Source organism: Hylobates moloch, unplaced genomic scaffold (assembly GCF_009828535.3).
Source record: "Hylobates moloch isolate HMO894 unplaced genomic scaffold, HMol_V3 SCAFFOLD_1, whole genome shotgun sequence".
NCBI classification, from domain to species: domain Eukaryota; kingdom Metazoa; phylum Chordata; class Mammalia; order Primates; family Hylobatidae; genus Hylobates; species Hylobates moloch.
In genome coordinates, this window is record NW_026652276.1 from 41,890,755 (window position 1) to 41,915,721 (window position 24,967).

General features: G+C 39.9%; 1 protein-coding gene across 7 annotated transcripts in view; it reads right to left on the reverse strand.

Annotated features, from left to right (window-relative positions):
- The window catches only part of SPATS2L (spermatogenesis associated serine rich 2 like), a 174,492-nt gene that overhangs the window by 75,688 nt on the left and 73,837 nt on the right, over nucleotides 1-24,967 (reverse strand). For all 7 annotated transcript variants that reach the window (XM_032755034.2, XM_032755032.2, XM_032755033.2 and 4 more), the window contains exon 3: nucleotides 16,332-16,392. In XM_032755034.2, coding sequence (XP_032610925.1) covers nucleotides 16,332-16,370 — 39 coding nt within the window. In that variant the 5' untranslated portion in view covers nucleotides 16,371-16,392. The remainder of the gene's footprint in view (nucleotides 1-16,331; nucleotides 16,393-24,967) is intronic.

A 24,967-nucleotide genomic window follows, 5' to 3' on the forward strand; every position in this document is an offset into this window, starting at 1 on the left:
ACCAGGGGTACAAATCAAAACTTTTTTTTTTGGCAGGAAACCAGGAGGAGAAAGAATAATGCAGATTTGAAGATGGAAAAAAAATGCAGTTTTTATAGAATTATGGGAAGTAAAAGTGGAGAAGATCTTAGAGACAGTCTAGTTGTGGCTTCTCAAACTGTAAAATATACTCTGATCACCTGGGGATCTGATTGGGATGAAGATTCTGATTCAGAGGCTTGGGATGGGTCCTGAATTCTACATTTCTAATCAGCTCCCAGCTGATGTAAATGCTGCTTGTCCAGGGATGTGGTGGGCAGAATAATGGCCCCCCAAAGACATCCATGGCCTTATCCCCTGGAACCTGTTAACAGGTTACATGGCAAACTGAATTTGCAGATGGAATTGAGGTTGCTAATTAGCTGACCTTCAAATGGGGAGATCATCCTGGATTATCTCAGTGGGTCCAGTATAATCACAAGGGTCCTTATAATTTGATGGAGATGGAAGAGAGCCAGTGGGAGAGTGATGCAATGAGAGAAAAGCTTGGCCAGCCTCTCCAGGTTTGAAGATGAAAGGGGGCCATGAACCAAGGAATGCAGGCAGCTTCTAACAGCTAGAAAAGGCAAGGAAGAGTATTCTCCCCAGGGCTCCAGAACTGGTACCTTGATTTCAGCCCAGTGAGACCCATTCGGACTTCTGACCTCCAGAACTAGAAGATAATCAATGTGTGTTGTTTTAAGCTGCTGAAGTTGTGGCAGTTTGTTACAGCAGCAACTGGAAATGAATGCAATGGACCACACTTTGAGAAACAAAAGCCTACACTTCTCTTCTTCCCTCCTTATAAGGAGATGTCTTTCCCTATCCCAGCAACTATTACCTTTAAAAAATATATACCTTCCAGATGGCAACTCTCTCCACAAAGGTTTGGGGGAATTCTAGCCGTTCACTCATTCAAGCCACATTTTGTGAGAGAAAGTGAAATGAATCTCACACAATCTTTGCATCCAACGAGCTGACAAAAGAGTAAGGAAAATAAGGCAAAGTCATAAATAACTAGCACATCATTCTGGTAACAACGTCCTCTCTGAATCTTACCTGCTCTCTATTCTTTCTTTCATTAACCCGGACAGGTTCCCCTATCTTTCACCTGGACTCTGTAAAAGGCCTCCTAATGGGATTCTCTGGCTTGGTTTCTCCTCTCTCCAATCTATCTTAAAACAGTCATTGCACAATTAATTTCCCCTGAAGTGCTGAGCGTGTTCGCTGATGGAGGGAAGGAGATGGCAGTGAGAAAAAATTAGAAGAGGGGAAGAGAGGAGATAAATTATGAAACAAGCTTCCACTGGAAATAAGAGAAACATCATCAAAACCCATGTGGAATGGAAGGGAGGTTCTTCTGTTTTTCTAAGAATTCAGAGAAAGGAGAAAAGGAGAAGAAGGTAGAGTGAAGACATAATAAAAATTTCAGATTGTGAAGGGGAAAATTTATGGAAACCATTCCTCTGTGTGAGAGTTTTAGAATTCACTTTGGGGCTTAAAAAGTGGAGAAAGGTTTAGAGCTGCCCTTATGAGAATGAGACAGGAAATGACCTTGATGAATGACAGAATGCTGAGCAGGCCTGTGGGTCCGCGGTGCTGGACTGCACAGATCTGTTACGGTGCCGATTGGCATGGCTTTCCCCAGCAATTCTCAACAAGCCAGAAGCAGGAGCAAAGGAATCATCCATAGTTACAAACTGTAAGAAATGTAGTGGTAGATTTTAGGGCTCAGAAACATAGGGGCTGAGTATCACTAAGGTGGCTGATGAAGGCATCTGTGATCTATGAAGGGGGAGGATGAATTGGAAGACTAGAGACAGGCTAAGGGACAAGAAAGAACAGATGTTAAAGAGAGTTAGAAGATGAGAAAGGTCGATGATAAGGACATGCTCAGAGAAGGGATGTTAGACATTGCCAGTCTGTGGTCCCAGTGCTGCTTGCTGGTGTGTACGTATAACCCCTTTTCTGCAGTGCAGCCCTTTGCTTTTTAAAAAGAACGGAAGTGTTCTCCACAATTCCACCTTTATAGAGTAAACATGCTCTTCTGCAATTTTTCATAAGCTGTGCTTCCTAAATTTTTACTCTGATCAAGCTCTTCTGAGCATATCCTGTTAAAATATGTTGCTATAAGAGAAGCACGTTGCTCCAGAAGTGGTTGGATTAGAGCAGAGGACTGTGAGACCTGCACCTGCCTTGGTTGGGCCCCGTTTATCCATTAAGGGAGTCTAAGGTGGCATCAGCAATTTTAGGAGCCACATTAATTAATCACTAGGTCAAATGCAGGTTACTTGCTACTAACTCTCTTTCCACTGAGTTTGAGACAAGTGTCCCCTGGCCTTTACTTGTGCAATGACTAGAACACAAAGGGAGGATTTTATATTCATCTTTCTTAAATTTCAGTATGTAAGTTCTGACATGTCACTCCAGCCAGCCGTTATGTTTTGGAACCTTGCATTTTGCCCCATCATAAACAGGAATGTTTCAGCCATTCCTTCCAATTTTGTCTCATTTTAGAAATCAGCTGACATCCTCTATATCTTAGATTTGTTATTTGAATTTTGTATAGGCCATGGTCAAGCACAGAGGTCAGAGTATTACCATAAAAATGTCCCTCAAAGTTGAAATTAATCTTTTAATACTTGTTCATTCATTTCTTCAGTCAGTCACAATGTACAGACTCAGAAGCTGGACTGCAGCAGTGACAGATACATTGGGGTTTATAGTCTAGAAAGGCAAATGTTTGATGAATGTTATAGAAAAAGCAGTAAGGATGCTCTGGCATCTATAACAGGGGACCTGTCCTAGTCTAGAGAGTACGGGAAGCCCCCTCCAAGCACTGAAGTTAGCTTAAACTGAGAATGATGGGTTAGTAGCACATAGTTAGGCGAGGGGAATGGGAGGGAAGGTGGAACATTCCAGGAAGAGGGCACAACGTCTGTGAACAGATAGGACTGAGTGACTGGAAGAGCATGCTCAAAGGAATGAAGGTCAAAGATTGCTGGAGCATTAAGTATGAAAAGGAGGGGGACTGTGGGTGACGCTGGAGAAGAAAGGCACGAGGCAAAAGTGGGCAAGGCCCTGGAAGCCTTCTTATAATTTTGAGGCTTATTCTAAGGGCAAGCCATTGAAGGGCTTTACTCAGGAGAGGAACATGATACTTGTATATTAAAGGTCATTCTAGTTTCTTTGTGAATGTGTTGGAGGAGATCAAACGGATGCCTGTTAGGATTCCAAGTGTCCAGGGGAGAGAAAACGGACCAAGATGGGGCAGTGTAGAAAAAGACTCACAAATTTCTTGGGAGGAAGTAATTGATTTGCGTTTAACTAGATGCAGGGAATGGGGAAGATGAAGGCACATGGGTGACTCCTTGGTTTCTGGCTCGATTGTCTATGTGGCTGGTGGGGTCATTTCCTGAGAAGGGACCAGTGGTGGTAGCTTTACTCTTTCAGGAGCCTGTGAGACATCCACATCCAGATATCTAAGAGGCAGCTGAATCTGTAAATCTGGAGCTCCAGACAAGAACTGAGCCAGGGATAGAGATTTTGGCACCATCAGCATCATACTGAGTCTCAACCCTGGCTGCAAACTGGAATTACTCGGTGAATTTTCAAAATATAGCTAAACCTGAGCCCCACTGTCAAATCTGGGACTTGGCATTCCTTTAAAAATAAAAAAAGTTTTCCCAGGGACTCTAATATCCATCCAGAATTGAGAATCGTGAGTGAGAAATCATGAAAGTTATAAATAGGTAAGGGACAGTGGATGAGGCAAAGGAGAGAAGGTGGCACAGGACAGATCTCTTTTTAGGTATTAGTGCTCACCTGTCAACTCATTTACTTGAGTGTACTAACTACACACTCACACCTCTCCATTATTTATATAATATTATAATTTCAAAAATACCAGTTGTAGTTTAGAACAGTTTTACTTTCTGTAAAGCAAAACTCTTCGAGAGGGCACTCTCTCTCTGTAAGAGGGTATCCCAGGTATCCATTGTTGCATAACAAGTTTCCAAAATTTTGTGGCTCAGAACAACAATCTATTTTTCACTATTTCTGTGGCTTAGGAATTAGGGAGGAATTTGGTGGAGTAGTCTGCCTCGGGGTCTCTCATGGCGACGGATGGTGGGGGAGAGGGATGCTGGTGCAGATGGGGCGTGTCTGAGCCTCTTTCTCTTTGTGCAGTCTCAAGGTTTCTCCAAGTGGTCTGTGTTGATGGGCTAGTCTGGGCTTCCTTGAAGCATGGTGGAACAGCCAGACTGTTTACATTGCAGCCCAGAGAGCCACTGCAATATCTAGCCTGGTGAAGAAGTAGCAGTGGCTTTGGAAGTCTTTTCCTTCCTACTACAAGAAGTAGAAGTGGCTTTGGAAGTCTTTTCCTTCCTACTATACTGGTCAACCAGCTACAAAAGTCTGTCCAGTTTTAGGGGAGAGGCAGGCTCCATCTTTTGAAGATACTACTGTTGTTTCTTTGAAAAATACAGTTGGCTTCAAATAGTTAAAGATAATGAAATCAACAACCCAGATTTCTTTTTAGTGATTCTTCGTCTATACTTTGTCAAGTCACTGAACATTTGGGAAAAAAAAGCAAAATTATTTAACAGTTATAATAATACTAAATGAAAATTGATAGTTTATGCTAGATACAACTTCTTTAATTCCTAGAAATGAGCTGATGACTTATAGAGTAAGAGATATTCAAATGGACTTCTCTCCTATCTAAAGAAATAGTAAAATTGGAGACTGATTTGAGTAATAATAAAACTTCAGTCTCCTGCACACAAAAAAAGTAAAATTAAAATGAACTAAGGTGTCTTAAATCTTTAAATTTAGTCCATGATCAACTTTTTATATCAGAATTTTGATTTTTAATCTGACACTGGGAAGTTTAAATATATACATATAACTATCAAATCATTGTGAGCAACAGTCTCTTTGATCTGCATTTAAACAAGCAATGAGCTTAATACATATCTCATTTCACCCATTTAGCTAGCATATATTCAGTATATACCTACATGTTTTCTATAGTTGTTCTTGATTCTTCTCATATTTTCCCAGAACTACCAGTTAGACTTGTACATAATTTTAGGGTACACTGAGTCCTTGAGTCCATTGGAAGTCTGTTTTCAGCCAGCTGGTCATACCTACATGGTATTAGGACTTAGGTAAATATTTTGTATGGCCACTATCATTGATGAATTCTATATTTGAATTTATTACTGAGGACAAAAAAAATGATATCTTCATTCAAGGCATTTTGTTTTTGGTATTTTAATCAGAGTAGAAAACTAAGACATTTTAATCTTCTGCTTCTAACTTAGAATATTCAGTAAAATCTTTCTTCTCATTTTCTTTACAATTTAAAGTCTCCACCTAGGGGGGAAATGGTAATTATTGACATTCACTCTCCCTGAGGAATTTTTTTTCCTGCTCATTCACAGAACTTTTCAGATAAAAAGGTATAAGTTACTATTACCCTTTAATCAATACCAGAATAAAGGAGTTAATTACCTTTTAGTCAATACCAGAATAAGGGAGTTGGGTTAATCTCTAAATTATATTAACCTTGGATATTTCTTCACTGTGGTGTGGAGGAAGCCAATGATTTAAACACCATGGAAACTAGAAGCACACTCTCTCTCTTTGAGGGGAGTTTATTTGTTCACCTACATACCATTTTTTATTTTAACAGGTTTGATCAATTAAAAAAGAGCATGATGATTTGAACACCAGTCAAAATTATCATCTGATTCGCCAGACCATGTTTCCCCAATGATTTTATAAGTTTATTTGTTTGCTTTTCCTCTAAAGGCAGTAAAAAAGAATTAAAACCAGTCAGCATTTGCCAAACTCCTAAAATTACAATTTGAGTCACTAAAAATTTTAAAAACTACAATTGTCCATCGGAAGATGAGTGGATAAAGAAAATGTGGTATATATACACAGTGGAATATTATTTAGCCTTACAAAAGGAAATCCTGCAATGTGCAACAACATGACAACAGTGATGAATCTTGAGGATGCTATGCTAAGTGGAATCAGCCCGGCACAGGACAAATACTATATGACTACCCTCATATGAAGCATGTAAAATAGTCAAACTCATAGAAGCAGGGAGTAGGATGGTGGTTTCCAGGGCCTGGAAGGAGGAGGAAATGGAGAATTGCTGTTCAATGGGTATAAAATTTCAGTTATGCAAGATGAGTAAGCTCTAGAGGCACTGTGCCTGGGGCTAACAATATTGTATTGTGCATTTAAAAACAAAGTAAGAGGGTAAATTTCACGTTAAATGTGCTTAGCATAATGTTTTTAAAAAGAAAGGAAAACATTAAGTTATATAATTGATCCTAAATCATCATTTCAACATATTTTTGATAATTACCTTCAAGGATTGAGAAGCAGAGTTCTGAAGCATCTCTAAGACAAGAGGGCGTCAGAAATCTTATGCCAGTGAACCATACACGGACCTTTAAGATGGTTCAGTCAGGTTCCTTTATTTTATAAGAAACTGACATACTGAGAGGTTATGTGCTAAGTTCAACCTGAGGCATCCAGTTTGTATCAGGACTCAGGTTGGTGCCCATGTTCTCTGATCCGCAGCACAGTCTCCGTTTTGTTCTTTCACGGTGCCAGTGCGTAGGAGGTGGGAAAGACCACAGGCTCATCCAATGATAGAGCTGCAAAGGATTTTGGAGTTCATCTACATGAACTCCCATCGTTTGGCAGATTAAAACATTGAAGCCAAGAGAATAAATACAATGTATACACATTGTACACAAAGGACAGTTTTTTGGTATAATGATGTCCCTTTGTTACTTTATATGTGGTTTGAAACAAAGTATACTTTTAATGGAAAATAAGATTACTGAATCATCATTCACCCTAGAAGCTGAGAAGACTCCCCATACTAGTGGCAGTATGACTTGGTTTGCTAAAGGATGGGAAATTCTAGAGTTTGCATTTTAATTTACTATTTACTTTAGAATGACGGCTCTCAAACTTTTAATTTATTCTTTTCAATAAACATAAAAATCTCAAGCTTTTCTCATATAGTTGAATTTCAAAATAGGTATTCCAATTTCCTTTTTAAATATATATATATATATACACACACATATATATATATACACATATATATACACACATATATATACACATATATATATACACATATATATACACACATATATATATACACATATATATATATATACACACACATATATATATATATATGTATTTTGTTACACTCTGAGGTATTGTGGCAGCTACGGAAATCAACACAGTTGACTGATAGCCTAGCTGCCACTCCTCTGGGTCCCCCAGTGCATTTGCACCCCAGCCACACTTCCCCCAGGAGGCTGCTAGTTAACAGCTGAGGAGGCTGGAGACTAGTGAAAGCTCATTTCTGAACATTCCTCCAGTGGGCAATGCTGGCCTAAACACTCCTCATCAGCCTGCCGAAATTCAATACCGCATTGTCAGTCTGAGACATTCTCTGCTCAATTTTCCTTTCTTCTCCCTCTTCTTTCAAGCTATCAGATTTGCATGGAAGTCTAAAGCCTCTCCCTGCCTGCTCTGGCTGCCTACCCTCTTCCCCGTCTCTTCTAATCCCATCTCATCTTGGCATCTGTCTCTTCGAGGACTCAAAAGAAAACAAACATGTGGGTTTTTTTTTTTCTAATTATACCTATCTTTTCCCCCACTGACATTCTAATACTTGCCCTAGACCCAGGAAGCATGTCCCACTTCCTTCTTCCTCCCCATGAGTTGAGAATTACCATTAGACAATAGTGGCTAAATTATTTAACATTGATTAATTAGCCAATATTTGGGGGGCACAAAGTCTATATTATTATTATATAATAATTAATATATTATTATAGGATAAGTACACAAATAAATCAAAAGTCCACTAGGAGCTTATAATCAAGTTAAGGAGCAATGATTTACAGAGAAAATGTGGTTTTAATAATAATACAAACAATAACAATTTTAAGGTCTGAGTCTATGCATCTATCTGTTTGTCTGTCTACCTGTCTGTCTAATCTATCTGAACAGATTTCCAGTGTACAAGGTTAGGAGAGAAGGAACCATTGTTACAGCCTTCCAACATTGTCATTTTCTTCTCCGTAAAAACTGAATACTTTAATACGAAGGATCATGGTGAGAAATAACTAGAACGTTGGTAAAGTACCTATAAATCCCAAGGGACTGTGAACAGAGGTTACTTTTTCCTGCTGCCAAAGGGTTTCATTTTTGACATGCTCTTGTATTCTTTAGCATTAACCATCTATCTTATATATATACCTCTCAGCCGCAGTGCACAGGGGCTACCAGGAAAGACTGGAAGGAGTGGGGGTGCGGAGGCAGGAGAAGCAGGAGAGAAACACTGTGAATTCCAATCATGTAGCCTGGAAAAAGCAATGCGATGCTAATCCTACAATAGTAAATTTCTTCTTATCCCCTGAAACTGATGCTGACATTTCCATTTATTCATTCAGTTCCTTTAGACTCCTTGTCAAATCTCTTCTAGTTGCCAAGCAACAGTAACAGCAGTTCTGTACATAAGCATTAGGCAACAACTATTGTCAGTGTTTCTCCTTTCTGTTAATGGGAAATTTAATGACCCTTTCCTATGAGAAAATGATGACAAGAACCTGTTCCATGGTGAAATCTGAAAGCTGTGTGGCTTGTGTTCTTGTTTGAATCCAAGGGTTGGACTAAATTGACTTCTACGCTCCTGCAAAATTTTCCCCAAAGCTTCCATGGTTTGCACTTTCGAAACAACTACTTAGCATTAAAACTTGTCTCAAATCCCATGAAGCCAGTTATCTATTAAATGGAGTTAATGTTTTAAAGATGCATAATGATGGATTTCTTCTGTACTCTCTCTAATCAAATGCTTGGATTTTTCTGACCATACTCCACCCCACATAAAGATTTGAACTATACTTCACTACTCTGTAAAATGCAGATCAAGAGAGTTACAAGAAAAAATAATAACATAGTATACATTTATTCAAAAATAATTAAAAATCTGCTCATCCACTGGGGACAGACACCGGGACACACAGACATGAACACTTTCTATCTCCATCATCTGCAGAGACATTGAATATGTCACCTCTCTGGACAAGAGACTTTTCTCCTTTTTCCTATTCCTCGTTTTTTATTTTAATGATTCTATACAATTATTGTTTATAAACCAATTTACCTCTATAACTTTAACAGTTCTAAAAGCTATTCACAGTGAGTGGCGCAGCTCAGCGATGACATTATAGACTGAGCTGTTCCCCATTTCCATATCATCATATTGTCTAGTCTCACTTATTTTTTGTAGGCTCAGAAATAGCTATAAACATTTGAAAAAGTCAAGTCCGCTTTTATGTTCTTTTTCTCATTTGGTCTTTTTACTTTTTCTTTCTAATCTTGGTTCTATGGGAATATATATATATGTGTATATATATATGTGTATATATATATATGTATATATATATGTGTGTATATATATATATTTATTTATATTTATATTTTATATATTTTTTTTTTTTTTTTTTTCAGATCGAGTCTCACTCTTTTGCCCAGGCTGGAGTGAAGTGGCATGCTCTCAGCTCACTGCAACCTCTGCTCCCTGGGTTCAAGAGATTCTCCTGCCTCAGCCTCCCAAGGAGTTGGGATTACAGGTGCCCACCGCCACGCCCAGCTAATTTTTGTATTTTTAGTAGAGACAGGGTTTTGCCATGTTGGCCAGGCCGGTCTCGATCTCCTGACCTCAGGTGATCTGCCTGCCTTGGCCTCCCAAAGTGCAGGTGTGAGCCACCGTGCCTGGCCTCAAACAAAAATGTTAATTAACTAGAGCTCTTTTTCCATTTTTTAATTGTGAAATAAACAGATAAGCTCCCCCAGATTCTTTCTAGTTTATATTGTTAAGAGCTCATAAAGCAGCTCTACATTTATTATTGTACTTGATGACTTTGTGAGGCAGATTTTATTATCATGTCCAATTTACAGATTAGGAAATTGAGGCCCAGAAAAGTTAAGTGGTTTATTTCCGGGTGTTCAATTAATAATCTCTGACTTCTGTCTCCAAACTCCACACTCTTTCCACAGCCTTGCCTTGTTGGAGATCACTTCCCAAGTGTACTGGGTCCTCTAACGTGGCTTAGGGGTCACTGACTGGAATTAGTTATCAGTGAATAATTGGACACTTTGCAACTATTAACCCCATTTACAAAGATCTTCTTTACTTTCCATCACCAAGTTTTACTGCTGAATTGTATTCTATTTAAACTGATTTACGGGAATGCATTAAAAATATCTGACTAAAATTTCTATTTTGTCTATACCAGTTCTAATAATCCTTTCTTATTCACTTAAAATTACATTTAAACATTTATAAATCTAATTTGCCTTGGTACCCACATATTTTACACAGAAATAATCTAACGGTGACTATTAAGCTCTACACTGAAATCATCTACAAATTTCTAGTGTTCAATTTCTTTAAAAATACATTATTTAGAGAAGAAGCTATTAAAAATGAGTACACCCTAAATATAAGATCAGATTAGCCCCAAGATTTTGTTCTGATAGCTCACCTTCACAAAGTGACATTTGGGGAATTTTTTTCTCCCTTTATTTTTTTATTTCATGCAGCGGGATATGACCGGTTACTCAGCAAAGGACCTCATTTGGTATTGTGAAGCCTACCTGAGACCACCTGTATTTGATGATTATGTAAACATACTACTTTGCTGAAGAATCACAGGTGGTCAACATAAGTAACCGAAGTTTCTGTTTTTAGAAGCAATTTAAAATATGCTTTATTTAATAGCAAAAAGAGTACTAAAATGAGATGACATTTCCATTAACCTACATTTCATTTTTCAAGAAGACTTGAGATTTTGCAAAACATCGTAAATGGGAAATGAAGTCTCTAAAGAACTTAACAATTCAAGCAGGCAGGTTCATTCATTCATTATTCATTCATTTATCTAACTCTATCTGGGGGGTCAACTATGTATCAAACCCAAGAATAGTAATGGTAAGACCCACTCTCTGCCTCCAAGAAGCACAGTCTCACATGGGGAGACAGAGCCACAGCTAACAATTACATTCCCTGGAATAACAGCTGCAGTGGAGAATGCAGAGAAGCCCACAGAAGTACAAGGTGAATGACAGAGGAAGGGCGAATCATTCAGGCAGGGTAGGAGAAAGAAGAGAGTTGAGTCCCTGAGGAGGACATCCCAGACAGAGGAAACAGGCTTTGCAAAGGAGGCAGACACATTCAAGGTCAGGGTGGCGACTGAGAGATGCATGGAGATGCAGCAGTGGATAAAGGTGTAAAAGGCGGACAGGGGTCCACTCATGCAGGGGATGTATGTTATGCTGAAGAGACCAGACTCTGATTGCAACCATATTTTCAATTTAAATCCTTATCGTTATAACCCAACAAGGTAGAGATATTTTAAAATGAAACAGTTAAAATGATTGTCAATTTTAAGTTTCAGTTGTCTTGAATATTAAACCTGAAATAATTAGCTACCTGCTTCTTTGGACCAAAAGCTGCATGAAGGCAGGAATCATTTCCCCACCAAAGCACCTACTCCAATTCATCCAATAGAGGACCCACTAGAGACAGCTGATGAACTCATTTGATTCCAACACTTCCTATGAAGTAATTAATTTCCCATAGTGCTTGACTAGATACTGCATCACCAACACTACATAGATGTTTTATCTGATCTCTACAAGTTTGTACTCTAAGACATAACAGTTGTTATTATTCTTAATTTTCAGAATTAAAATGTCATTGCTCTATGTGACAGATTGAGAAACAAACTAATCATAAAAAGGCCATAAAAGCTAATAACTAAAGATAGTAAGTATACTAAAATAAATCAATGTAAAATTATAAACGTTCAGAATTTTCAGTTGTTTATTATGAGTTATTTTATTGAGTTGAGAAATCCATTAACCTTTTGACATGGAAAGACAGAATTCACTAAATAAGTTAGAGAAGCACTACTTCCACTGTCATCACCCTCTTTCAAAATAGTGCCAACATTTTGATAAGTTACGGAAATGCAGTGGGAAAACACTACTGTTAATTGTCAGATGGACATCTGACACTGCTCATGAGGAAGGCGATGACTGTGGCTCTTAAGCCTATGCATGGAGCATTCACACTGAACCTCTGTGATCTGTGTGCTGACAGATCAGCCTATTTTCCCTCATTGGCATGATGCCACCTCTGTTTTGAATAAGACACTCTAATGTTGGCTGCTGTGCCTACCATATTGGTCTGTCCACCAGCCATGCTTTGCAGGGATCAATTGCTATGAGTCTGATTCCTTAAAGTGCCTTTCCTTTCCATGGTCCAACTTTAGGAGCTGTTCTATCTCAATAGATATTAGAAAAGGTGCTGCCGATCCTTGGTCAGCACCATGGTGCCCAACCCAGCTTCTCAAATTGGGGAATACATATTCTCACTTGAATATATGACTGTGAGTTCAGACATTATATGAAGAAGCCATGACATAAAAGGGACATCTTGCTGCTATTTTTTACTCAATGGCCAATAAGTTTGCAAAGATATAGGAAAAAACAAACTCCGCTTCTCCTACTATACTCTCACAATGCAGAATACTTCTGGGGACCTCTGGTCACGCAAATGTGTGGGGGACTTCTATCCACCAAGTAATCCTTCAGCAGTGGATTCTTCAGCAGACATCAGCTGGGTGTTCTCTCACTTAGTTCTCCCAGTGTTAATTCTGACACTGTCTACCTAGAGACAGCATCAGATCCCACAGATTGAGAGCTCAGTTCCACAAGACCACCCCCACTTCAGATGCCAGCACAAGCACAGTTGGCCCTCCAGGTCTACAGGTTCCATATCTGTGAATTCAACCAACCACAGAACCAAAATATTTGGGGAAAAAAAACAGTAAAAAATATCAGGAGCGTACTGAGTACCTATGGCTTTTGGAACATCATAAAATCAAAAAATCTTAAGTCAAACCACCATAAATAAGGGACTGTCTATAATTTGCTAGAGTGGCTCACAGAACTCAGGGAACACATTTACTGGTTTATTACAAAGGATATTATTAAGGTTACTGATGAACACGAGATAGAAGAGATGCATAGGGCAAGGTATGTGGGAAGGGGTTCAAAGCTAACATGCCCTCTCTGGGTTCACCACCCCAAACCTCCATGTATTTAGCTCAGTCCTTTGGGGTTTTTCCAGAGGCTTCATTACATAGGCATGACTGCTTACATCATTGGCCACTGGTGATCAACTTAAACTTCAGCTCCTCTCCCCTCCTGCCAGTTTGGTGGGTAGGACTGAAAATTCCAACCCTCTAATCACCTGGTTGGTTCCCTGGGCAACCAGCCCCTATTGGACGATATCCAAGAGCCCTCAGCCAAAGATCAGCTCATTAGCATACAAAAAGACACTTATCATTTTGAAGATATCAAGGATTTTCGGAACGGTATATATATTTCATAATAAGTATCACAAAGTTACAATGGTTTTATACTGAAATAATGTGTGGAATATATTATTAAATACAATGGATAAAAATTTTGCATCAATTTTTAAGACAACACGTAATAATACTCCAAGGAAATTGTATGTTGTCAGAAGTTAGTTTTGACCATGTGCCCAAAAACTTGGGGTAACACATTAGTTCTTCTGTGTCTTGGGGGCATTTTGATGGAAAACCCTGAGAAGCAGTAACACGTGGAAAGGGTACAGGCTTTATAACCAGACACAGCTGAGTTTGAATCCCTGTTCCTCCACATTTCTTGAGAGTTTGACTTTGACCAAGACATGTCCGACCTCAAGCCTCAGTGTCCTCATCAAATAGAAAGGTTATTTAATATGAAGATTTATAAAATATGTAGCACAGTCGCTAATGGAGCCAGGTGAGATTTTTAAAACATGTAAGATCCAGTCATATTCCAGCTTAAAACCTTCCAACAGCTTCTTTTTGCCCTCTGAATAATGCCCTACATGGCAGTATTATGGATTCCAAACCTTTCAGTACATGGACCTCCTTCGGCAGTCTGGTGAAGCCTTTGGGGTCTTTCTCAAAATAATGTTTTAAAATTCATGAAATAAACTACATGTGATTACAAAGGAAATTACTTATATTGAAATATACTTAGAATATTAATAAAAAATGCTACAGTAATATATGTACTTCTCTATTAACACATCAAATAACATCATATAGTAACAGGGTTCTTTAACTACAGTAAGTTTGAAGTAATGATGAACAAACAACATTTCAGGATATCTGCAACAAATGTAATTGGATATGAAAATATCTGTGATTTTTAATTGTGAAAGTCACAGGTACTGCTGCTCTACTGTGGGTTTTTTGTTTGTTTTTTGAGACGAAGTCTCGCTCTGTCACCCAGCCTGGAGTGCAGTGGCGCAATCTTGGCTCACTGCAACCTCTGCCTCCTGGGTATAAGCAAATCTCCTGCCTCAGCCTCCTGAGTAGCTGGGATTACATGTGTCTGGCACCACACCCAGATAATTTTGTAGTTTTAGTAGAGACAGGGTTTCTCCAGGTTGGTCAGGCCGTCTTGAACTCCCGACCTCAGGTGATCCACCGATCTCAGGTGATCTGCCAGCCTCAGCCTCCCAAAGTGCTGGGATTACAGGTGTGAGCCACCACACCCGGCCCTACTCTGGTTTTTTTTTTTTTTTTTCCTTTGCCTACATTCATGACTGGAGGAAACGGTAAATTTCATTTAGATGTTAGTGAAGATAAAAATGTATTTGTTCTCATCTACATTCATGGACCCATGGATTCTAACCACGATCCCTTGGAGATCCACGGACCTGGATAGAGAGCCAGCATTCTAAGTGGTATTCTTTGACTTCATCTCCCGTCATCAATCACCTTTGTCTACCACACCTGGACCACACTGACCACTTGCTCATCAAACACATTCAACTTAATCCACCTTAGGCATCTGCTTTGCTTTTCTCTCTGTCTGGAATTCTCTGTCCTCAGATCTTTGTATGGTTGTTTCTTTCCCCATCTTTATCTCAATCAAATGTCACCTCCTCCAAAGGGCTTCCCTGACCACCCCACATAGAGCAGCCACCTCCCCTTGCTTCCCCTTCATCACACCGCCCTGCTGTTTTCTCCATAGTCGTTATCACCACCTGGAACAATTTTGTTCATTTAGATATTCTTGTGTTTATTCTCTGCTTCCCTGCCCTAAAATGTGAGCTCCACGGGAGCAGGAACTTCATCTACATGTTCAGGGCCATACCCCAGGCATCTAGAGTGGTGTTTGGGTCTATTACCCCATTGCTAAGTGAAAGAAAAAATAGTAATGGCTTCACAAATGCCACTTCTCTCATCCTTCACTCTGTATTTTTGGTATGGTGAGGATACAAAGAGATGAAAGATAAACTCCTGCCCTCACGTGGTTTACAGTCCAGAGAAGGCTGTGGGGTGATGCTGTGGAAGGTGCACCAGCACTGTGGTGGCTTGGGCTCCTGTCCAGGCTCTCCCATTTGCCTATACAACCACTGGCAAACCAGCGCTAGGGCCTCAGTTCCTATGGCGTCAGACAAATGGGTTGGACAAATTTATCTTCATGGTCTGTGGTTTACGATCCTTAAGAACTAACAGTACAAGGCAGCATATGTGGCAAGTGAGGGATTCTGACCCTCAGTGGAGGACGCAGCATAGACTTGGAAAGAGCTCTGAACTGGAATCAGCCTCCAGCAAATCATGAGAAGTGGGGATTTTCAGAGTCATGAACTCTCAAGGTTGAAAGAAACTTCAAAGGCTGCCCAGCATGACCACCAGGTGATACACTGGATGTCTGTGAGTCCATTTCTGAAGAGGTAATATAATACCCTTGCTCTTAGATGTAACCCAGCCTGGGGTGAAGAGTATGAACTGTGGAATGGCACACTACCTGGGTTCAAATCCCAGCTCTGCTGTTTACCAGCTACGTGAACTTAGCCAAATTACTTAAGTTCTCTGTTTCTCAACTTCCACCTCCATTAAATGGAAATAACAGCAGTCTCTTCTTTATGGGGTTATGGTCAAGAGTAAATGACAAAATGAGTGTCATATGCTTAACATGCTTTCAGTAAACGTTACTTATGATTCTTTCTGCTGAACAGTTTACTGTTGTGGCAAACTTACAACGTATCCCCCAAAACCATTTTCCCTTTCTCCATTGTAACTGAGTTTTTACCTGCTAGGGACTGCATTACCTAGTTTGGAGTTTCTGTGAGCCAACATATAACTTGATCTTACCTTTTCCTTGACATTCACATGAGTATTGAGTTCAGCCATCTTGCCTCTAGTGGAATAGGCCCTATAAAGAAGGAAAAAAGATTAAGCTTTAAAACTGATTTCTCAATGTGTTATTTTTATACTCTCTTCCAACACAGTAAACAACTTCATTCGGTCATAATCATAAATATCATTTTAGAATGTAAAAATACTTTCAAGCTAAGCATCTGACTTAGATATGTTCTAAAAGCATGTTACAGTAACTCCAGAAAACAAAGTAAAATCTTTTATTCATACTGTATTGACATGAAAAATGACAAAGACAGATGGGAATTTATCTAAATTGTGTTTCTTCCTATTATGTAGAAGAAAGGTGGTCAAAAATAGAGAGAAGGGAAATTGTACCTATTTTAACTAAGTATTGTCATCACAATCCTCACTGTCTCAAAGCTTTTATCAGCTTCTAGGTAATCTAACAAACATTTATTGACTATATCTCTCCTATATGTACATAACAATACCAAGCACTACAGGAAAAAAAAAAGGAGAAAACTACCCCAGGTTTATTTTTTTATTTTTATTTTTATTTTTTTTTGAGATGGAGTCTTGCTCTGTCGCCCAGGCTGGAGTGCAGTGACGCAATCTCGGCTCACTGCAAGCTCCGCCTCCCAGGTTCATGCCATTCTCCTGCCTCAGCCTCCGAGTAGCTGGGACTACAGGCGCCTGCCACCACGCCCGGCTAATTTTTTGTATTTTTAGTCGAGACGGGGTTTCACCGTGTTAGCCAGGATGGTCTCGATCTCCTGACCTCATGATCCGCCCGCCTCGGCCTCCCAAAGTGCTGGGATTACAAGCGTGAGCCACCGCACCTGGCCAAAAAAAAGGAGAAAACTACCCCAGGTTTAAACATAAGAATCCACCTCCCAACTTCTTTTCTTGTCTTTTTCTTTTTCAACTTTTCTCTCTATCTGGAATGCTCTAATTTCAGATCTTTGCAGGGTTGTTCCTTTCCTGTAGTCTTTTTTTGGGCGGGCCTGTCTCAAAACCTTTTTTTTGAGCTTGTCTCAAAACAAACCTAAAGGAAAACCTACCTGTTGCCCAGGCTGGAATGCAGTGGCGTGATCGCAGTTCACTGCAGCCTCAATCTCCTCAACTCAAGCGATCCTGCCACCTCAGCCTCCCAAGTAGGTGGAACTGCAGGTATGCACCACCACACTCAGCTAATTTTTGTATTTTTTGTAGAGACAAGGGTCTCACGTTGTTGCCCAGGCTGGTCTCAAACTCCTGGGCTCAAGCGATCCTCCCACTTTGGCCTCCCAAAGCACTGGGCTTATAGGTGTGAGCCACCGTGCCTGTCTTCTGCAGTCTTTATCTTAGCTTGAGTTATCACCTCCTCCAAGAGGGCTTCACTGACCACCATATCTAAAGTTTCCACCTCTCCTGCCTTACTCTCCAACAGAATATAACAGTTTTAAATTTGTTTTTTCACTTACCAACATATCATGAGCAACATTCCAGATCGATACATATGTATCTTCACCGTAATTTTTATTGTCCATAATTTCATAACCTCCATTTTCAAATGGACCCTTAAAACTGCCCATAATCCTTGTTTCTTCAAAATCTTTAGGTTTTCTGTCTTTGGTGTCCAATCTCCTTTGTAAAGTGGCCCCCTCTGAGAAGATCTATGTTCCCAAAATCAAGCTGGTGTGTTTTCTTTTCCCTTATCTGGTCAAAATCTTTCACCATTATAATGGAAGACAGATCTTAAGACTTTAGTAGATTCAATCTTTTTGAAATAGAGAATAGATGACTTAAATGCACAAACAGATTGGTTCAGAAATTAGCAGCCAGTCAGGCCAAGATATCAACATAACCACCTATTTGCATGTTGAATGCTTTTTGTCAATCGAGAACCACTGAAACACTTTCGTATATTCCTTTTCTTTTCTTATAAAGAGTGTACCCACCTCCAGAGTAGACACATACTAGGGATAACTTGCAAAAATTCTCTGATTCTTCCCCACTATTTTCTTTTACACCTACATCTTAAATAAAGCATAAATTCAGATCCATTATCTATTGCCGATTTTAGGATGAAAGCTTGGTAATACGCAACGTTAACTCTATTCCTACTCAAATTATTTTCAACTAGGAATCCAGAGAGACAAATTATCAAATATTAGAAACAGTAACATTTTATTTTTATAAGTTTCCAAATGATACTGCCACTGACACAAGCATTTGGACATGCTAGCAGGAGAGACCCTGCACACTTGCTTCCAGTAAAGCAGCACCTTCCCAAATGCTCCATAAAGTGCCCAATCTATTGCAAACACCCTCCAAATGCTAAGTTCTATATCCCTGGACTTGGCATATAGGAGAATCAGTTGGTGCAAAAGTAATTGCGATTTTTGCCATTGAAAGTAATGGCTAAGGCCTCAAATACTTCTGTACCAACCTAATAGCTGGCAAATAACACTTGAATTTTATTTTCACTTATTCCTGCCCCTGAAAGTTACTCATTTGTAAAGAAGAGGATTCTTTTCTGATTATTTCTAATAGTGAACATGAATGATGTGTGAAGTACAAGAACAAATAATTAGGTGTTTTTGTTTACAAGCCACGGGTGGAAAGTAAAGCCTTTGGTCGTTCATTACAAGCCTGCAAGATGGTCTGCAATCATTATATTGGAAGACTTCTGGATGGCTGATTTTCTTACTCAAATGAAAGTTTAGGCATTATGTAAACATACATTGTATATACATGAATTTTTCAGTGTGTGATAGTATATAAATGTGTGTATGAGAGGGAGATGGAGGGGGAGGAGACAGAGAGGTATACCTAAGAACTATGAAGAACTGAATGGTGACAGCTGAATTTGGTGCCATTAAGAATGAACCTGTGAGCCACAATGACTTTCATTAGACCAGATCAGCTGATTCTTCTGGACACATCTAATTTTGCCATTATGGATATGTGAAATCTAACAGAAAAAGCTTTTGTTTTGTTTTTGCATTTGCGCTTTGATGTCTAGGATTTGGATGTGCAGCATTTTGTAAAGCTGAAACGTTATAATCCTCAGAGGAATCAGGGAGGAATTCCATTGAAGAGAGAAAATTTATGAGATCTGAAGACATGGTGACAATGGATGGTAAGCTATATTCATAAGAAAACACACACACACACACACACACACACTCACACCTCCTTGGCAATTCTTTTTCTCTTTGACCTCAAGTCTAACTCAAGGAAGACTCTTCTTTGGGACTGATGCTAGTAAGATTAATTACAATTTTATTCAAATCATAATTTAATTTTTTTGTGGAAGAAAAATGCTGGCTGTGAGGGTAGAATGGGGCTATTTTAAGTTTCTCAGATGGGAAAATAAGATAAAAATAATTAAAGGGACCCATTCCTTGCCCATTTTACTCTCAATTATTTTTCCCAGGTGGAAGGCTGCCTCTACAGGCTCCATCTTCCAGGTGGGTTCCAATACCCTCTCCACATCACAGTAAAATAAAATCTTACTGTTTCTAATATCACAGCTTTCTGCTAGCTGGTGCATAACAGAGGCAATGGGAAACTAGTTAAAAGGTTTAATTTAAACAGACCATAAATTTGGTTTGCCTTAAAGAATTATAAGTTGGCCGGGTGTGGTGGCTCACGCCTGTGGTCCAGCACTTTGGGAGGCCAAGGTGGGTGGATCACGAGGTCAGGAGATAGAGACCATCCTCGCTAACACGGTGAAACCCCGTCTCTACTAAAAATACAAAAAAATTAGCTGGGCATGGTGGCGGGTGCCTGTAGTCCCAGCTACTCAGGAGGCTGAGGCAGGAAAATGGCATGAACCCAGGAGGCAGAGCTTGCAGTGAGTTGAGATCGCGCCACTGCACTCCAGCCTGGGCGACAGAGCGAGACTCCATCTCGAATAAATAAATAAATAAATAAATAGAATTTATGAACCACAAATATGGTTACCACCAATCACTTCAAACACAAAATTATATTGAACTGATCACTGAGCAAAAATCTTACAGAATATGCATTAACAGTAGCCAGAAAATCTATTAGCTTAGAACAAAGATAAACATTTTTTATGAAAAATAAACCCAAATAATAGAAATTCTGGCAAATATGTTTTATCTCCGTATTTCCAACTGATACAATTCAACAAAGTTTAATATGTATGACAGTCTGTAAAGTTTTAAAAATATATATTTATGTTTCTAATGCAATCACATAAAACATGAAAAGTTCTATCAATGTACTGAACTATCAAATCGCTTTCTGACTTGCTTGTCTCCTTTCTCACTCCTGTTTGATTGTGTAGGCAGTAATAAAGTTTCACTTTTGTTTCTCTGAAACCCATTAATGCTCTTAGGTTTACTTTCCTGTTCTCGGGTATTACATCACTTTGCTTGAACTGGATTTAAGAAACCATAGGAAATATACAAGAAAACATTTTAAGTAATGATTTTAACAATATTTTCAAGGTTATTAATGCAAAATTTCCCATGATTTGCAAAAACATAAAAATCTTACTGCATATTTGGGGCCGTTAATAGGGTATTTCATAAATTATCATAATGTAAGCTGGAGTGGGTAAATGCCAAATGTCATGACGTATAGCTTAGAGAGGGAAAATGACCAAGTTGGTAGAGACTGGATCGACTTGACTTTCTGGCTAATCAACAGACTTAACCAGGGAGCTCTGAAAAACTGAGATTTCTGGGCCCCAAGGTCAGTTGGTGTGGGGAAGTTGTGATGGAAAACAGTGACTCCCAGGTTATTTTCATGCAAAGCCAGATTTGAATGTGGCTAGTCTAAAGTGAAATGTGCTGGAAGGGTTTAGTAGAGGCTGAGTTTCAAAGACTGAGTACAAAAAAAGGAATATAAGCTGTCTCATTAATACTTTTTTATCGATTATATGTTGAAATGATAGCATTTGATAGATTGGATTAAATAAAATACACTATTAAAATTAATTTCATCCACTTCTTTTCACTTTTTTAATGTGACTGCTAGAAAATGTATGATTGCATGTGTGGCTTACGTTATATTTCTACTGGAAAGTACTGTCCTAGAGCAGGGGTTCTTTAAGTGTGGTTCCCAGATGAGTGGCATCAGCATCACCTGGGAACTTGTTAAAGATGCAAATACTCTGCCCCTCACCAGACAGAAAGAGAAGCTCTGGAGGGCAGGGGCAGCACAGCAGTCAGTGCTTAACAAGCCCCGCAGGGTATTCGGACGTGCACTAGCAAAACCGTGAGAACCACTAGTGTCTCCATCCTGGAACATAAAGAAAGAGCCTCTTCCTTAATCCCAAACACTACACACAAGAAACAGATTCTCATGGAAGCCTAGAGAGATAAGCGGAGGATAAGCGGAAGGCCAGTTTCCTACAAATTACGTCGTTAAGGAATAATATTTTCAAAAATACATTACTAATAATAATTAGCACACTTCTGGAGAACTTATAACGTACCAGACACTCTGCTAAGTGCTTGACATACATTTTTTTCATTTTACCATCACAACCCTACGAATAGAAATTAAGATTATCCCCATTTTTACATACGTGGAAACTGAACAACAAAGAGATCTAGTAACTGCTCAAGGTCCCACAGTAAGTGGCAGGGCCAGGACTCAAACCTAAGGCAGTCCAACTCAGCAAGCCCACGGCCATTGGGCTAACAGCACCTCAAAACCATCATAAACAAGTCACGGGGCTCACTGTCTATGAAATGCAGTAAGAACTCCGCCAGGGGAATAAAACCGTTCCGCGGGACCTGCCTTCTCAGGCCAGACAGGCCCACAATATATGCCTTGCGCACGTACAGGATGCACAAACTGCAGCGTGAAACCACTCCACTCACACAGGAATGGGCATAAATGAACTTGTTTTAAAGAAATGGCTACTTGTGGCTGCGTGCGATGGCTCACTCCTGTAATTCCAGCATTTTGAGAGGCCGAGGTGGGTGGATCACCTGAGGTCAGGAGTTCGAGACCAGCCTGATCAGTATGACAAAACCTCGTCTCTACTAAAAATACAAAAATTAGCTGGGTGTGATGGCACGTGCTTGTAGTCCCAGGTACTGGGGAGGGGGATGGGGTGGGGCTGAGACAGGAGAATTGCTTGAACCCGGTAGGTGGGGCAGAAGTTGCAGTGAGCTAAGATCATGTCACTGCACTCCAGCCTGGGTGACAGAGTGAGACTCCATTCACCACAACCCCCACCCCACCAAAAAATGGCTGTTTTCCTGCAGCTTCCTACCTCAGGTGAAGGTGCAAAGAGTTGCAGTTAGTGGGCCCTCAGCCAACAAATTGTTTCTTGCGAGCTGTGATGCTGCCCAGTGGCTCCGTGACATTCTGGGGTCTAAATTAGGCATAACTAACTGAATTACTAACTTAATTACTAAGTTAGAGTAATTAAAGTGTCTGTGTACCTGACTTTGGTATAGCCTAGACAATGCTATTCAAAAATCCTGCATCACTATGATCACGTAGATCCTGAGATATTTTCTCATGGCTGCCTCAGAGGGGAAGAATCAGCACTGATCTTGTGTGTAGGAAGTCAATTATGCCATGTGATTTGAGAAGCAGCAAAAATCTCTCAGGCAAAACAGCATCCAACATTATCTCTGAGTATGAGTGTCTTAAGAGACATATGCATTTCTACTTAGTTGAAGGCATGCTATTACCTCTGGAAGAAGGTGCATTATCACAGATTAATTTGTTTCATTCTCTTACTGCCGTCAATTGGCCCTAGGCAGACAGCACTGCTCTGAGAGGATGGGAAACAGGACAGGTACATTTTGATAGGGAGAGCTGGAAGGACTTCACATTTGTCTATAAAGGGCACCATTCATCCTGATGGGCCACAGCGTGGCACGAGGGCCTCAGGTCTCCAGGTTGGAGGAAATGAACTCTGTGGTCTCTTTTGGCTCTCAGGTACTACAGGTCTGTACAGGCACTGGGAGTTGATGGAAACACTTATAAAAGGTGTGGGTGCTGCCTCCAATGATGTACAGTAGTTGGCTATTTCTCTGTACAGGTCACTTTTAAACCAGAGACTAACCATCCAGTGCCCTAAGCACAATCAGGGGCACTTGCATGCCAGCTGAAGAGGGAAACAGTGTTCCTTCTACAAAACTGAGATTTGGTCTAAATTTAGTACTAGGTATGTTTTCTGTCACGTTCAATTGCCTAATTTCTCTTCCGTTTTGTCCCCTCCTCCTTTTCCCTCCATCCTTTGCTACTCCTTATCTGGCATGGTAATGACTGAGGTCTCTTATATTTCAAGTGTTTTTGCTCTTTGTTTCTGTGGTTTAATTTCCATAGTTTAATAAAAGTTCCTGTTCCTTAGAGGAAAGTCGCTTTAATTATTAGGACTGAGAAACATAAACAATGAAACAGGGTGGTGACTGAAATATGAATTTCATATGAATATACTTAGATCGGCATTTTTTGCTTAATTAGGAGAAAAAAACTCAAGGTTGCATTTTCATTCAAAGACATTTCAATGTACTCAACCCACTGTTAGAACAACTTCACTGAAAAGCATTTTAAGGGCAAATGTCAGAAAAAGTTTTCACATTTAAAAGCTCTGGCTTGGCCTCTTTTGAAAAGCAGGGTTAGCCTTTGGTTTAGAAATGTCACTGCCTACTAAGTTCTTTGTAGGGGGAAGAAAGAAAATTGAATGTTTTATTTAAACAGGTCATTAACAGTCAATACTTATTTGGAAAGGCCTGCTTTCAGAGGCAGATAAAAGCTTCCAATCACTTAGAATATCACTTGAGCAGATCTAGGGCAAGATGTGCTCATGCAAGTTTGAGACCTTCATGGGAGAACATCTTCACTCAACAGCCCCGAGTGCTGAGTGCTTGTATGGCAGGCAGAGTCATCTGCGTGGCGCACACTGTTGTGTATGCTGCACGTACACGGCAGAGGGGAACACAAAACACACTTCATGGCAGTCCCAGCTTTGAATTTTCCATTTTAGTACTGGCAAATGCTCATGAATGAAGATTAACCATTTTTGCATAAAGTGCCAAACCACCTCCTCACAGCAGCAGAATGCAAATGGGCACAAAAGAGCAAAGGACAGCTAAAATAAATGCGGCAGATCTAAGGCAGTGCAAGCACAGGGGGAGGAGGACGCACGGCAGGCTTTATTAGCATTCACCTACGGCATGGTTTTTCTATTTAATTTGAAATTATTTCATTTCATAGGTCTCTGCTGGCTTGAGAATATAAATAAATGCCTTTTTCTAAAAGTGACCCAATGCTGGCTCCTGTAAGGATCTGCTTCTGATTGCTGGGCTTTAAAGCAAACATGTGTTTCCATAGAGATGTGGGCGACCCGGACCTGGTGCAAGTACCCACTTGTATCAGCAACTCAATTATACTCGGTTCTTTTAAGATGCAATGATGTAAGCTCAAGTCTTTAAAATATGCCCATCCTCAGAGACGTCTCAGGAAAGGTGAAGTGGCCAACGTTATGTGAAGCAGAGAAGAGGTTCAGCAGAATAAATGCCACTCTCTCCAAGCACACTGTAATTGGTTCTCTCCCTGCAGATCACACTGCTTTGCTCCCCCATCCCCCCCACCACCCGCTGGCAAATCCCAAATCCCAGAGGGGTTTGGACAAAAGA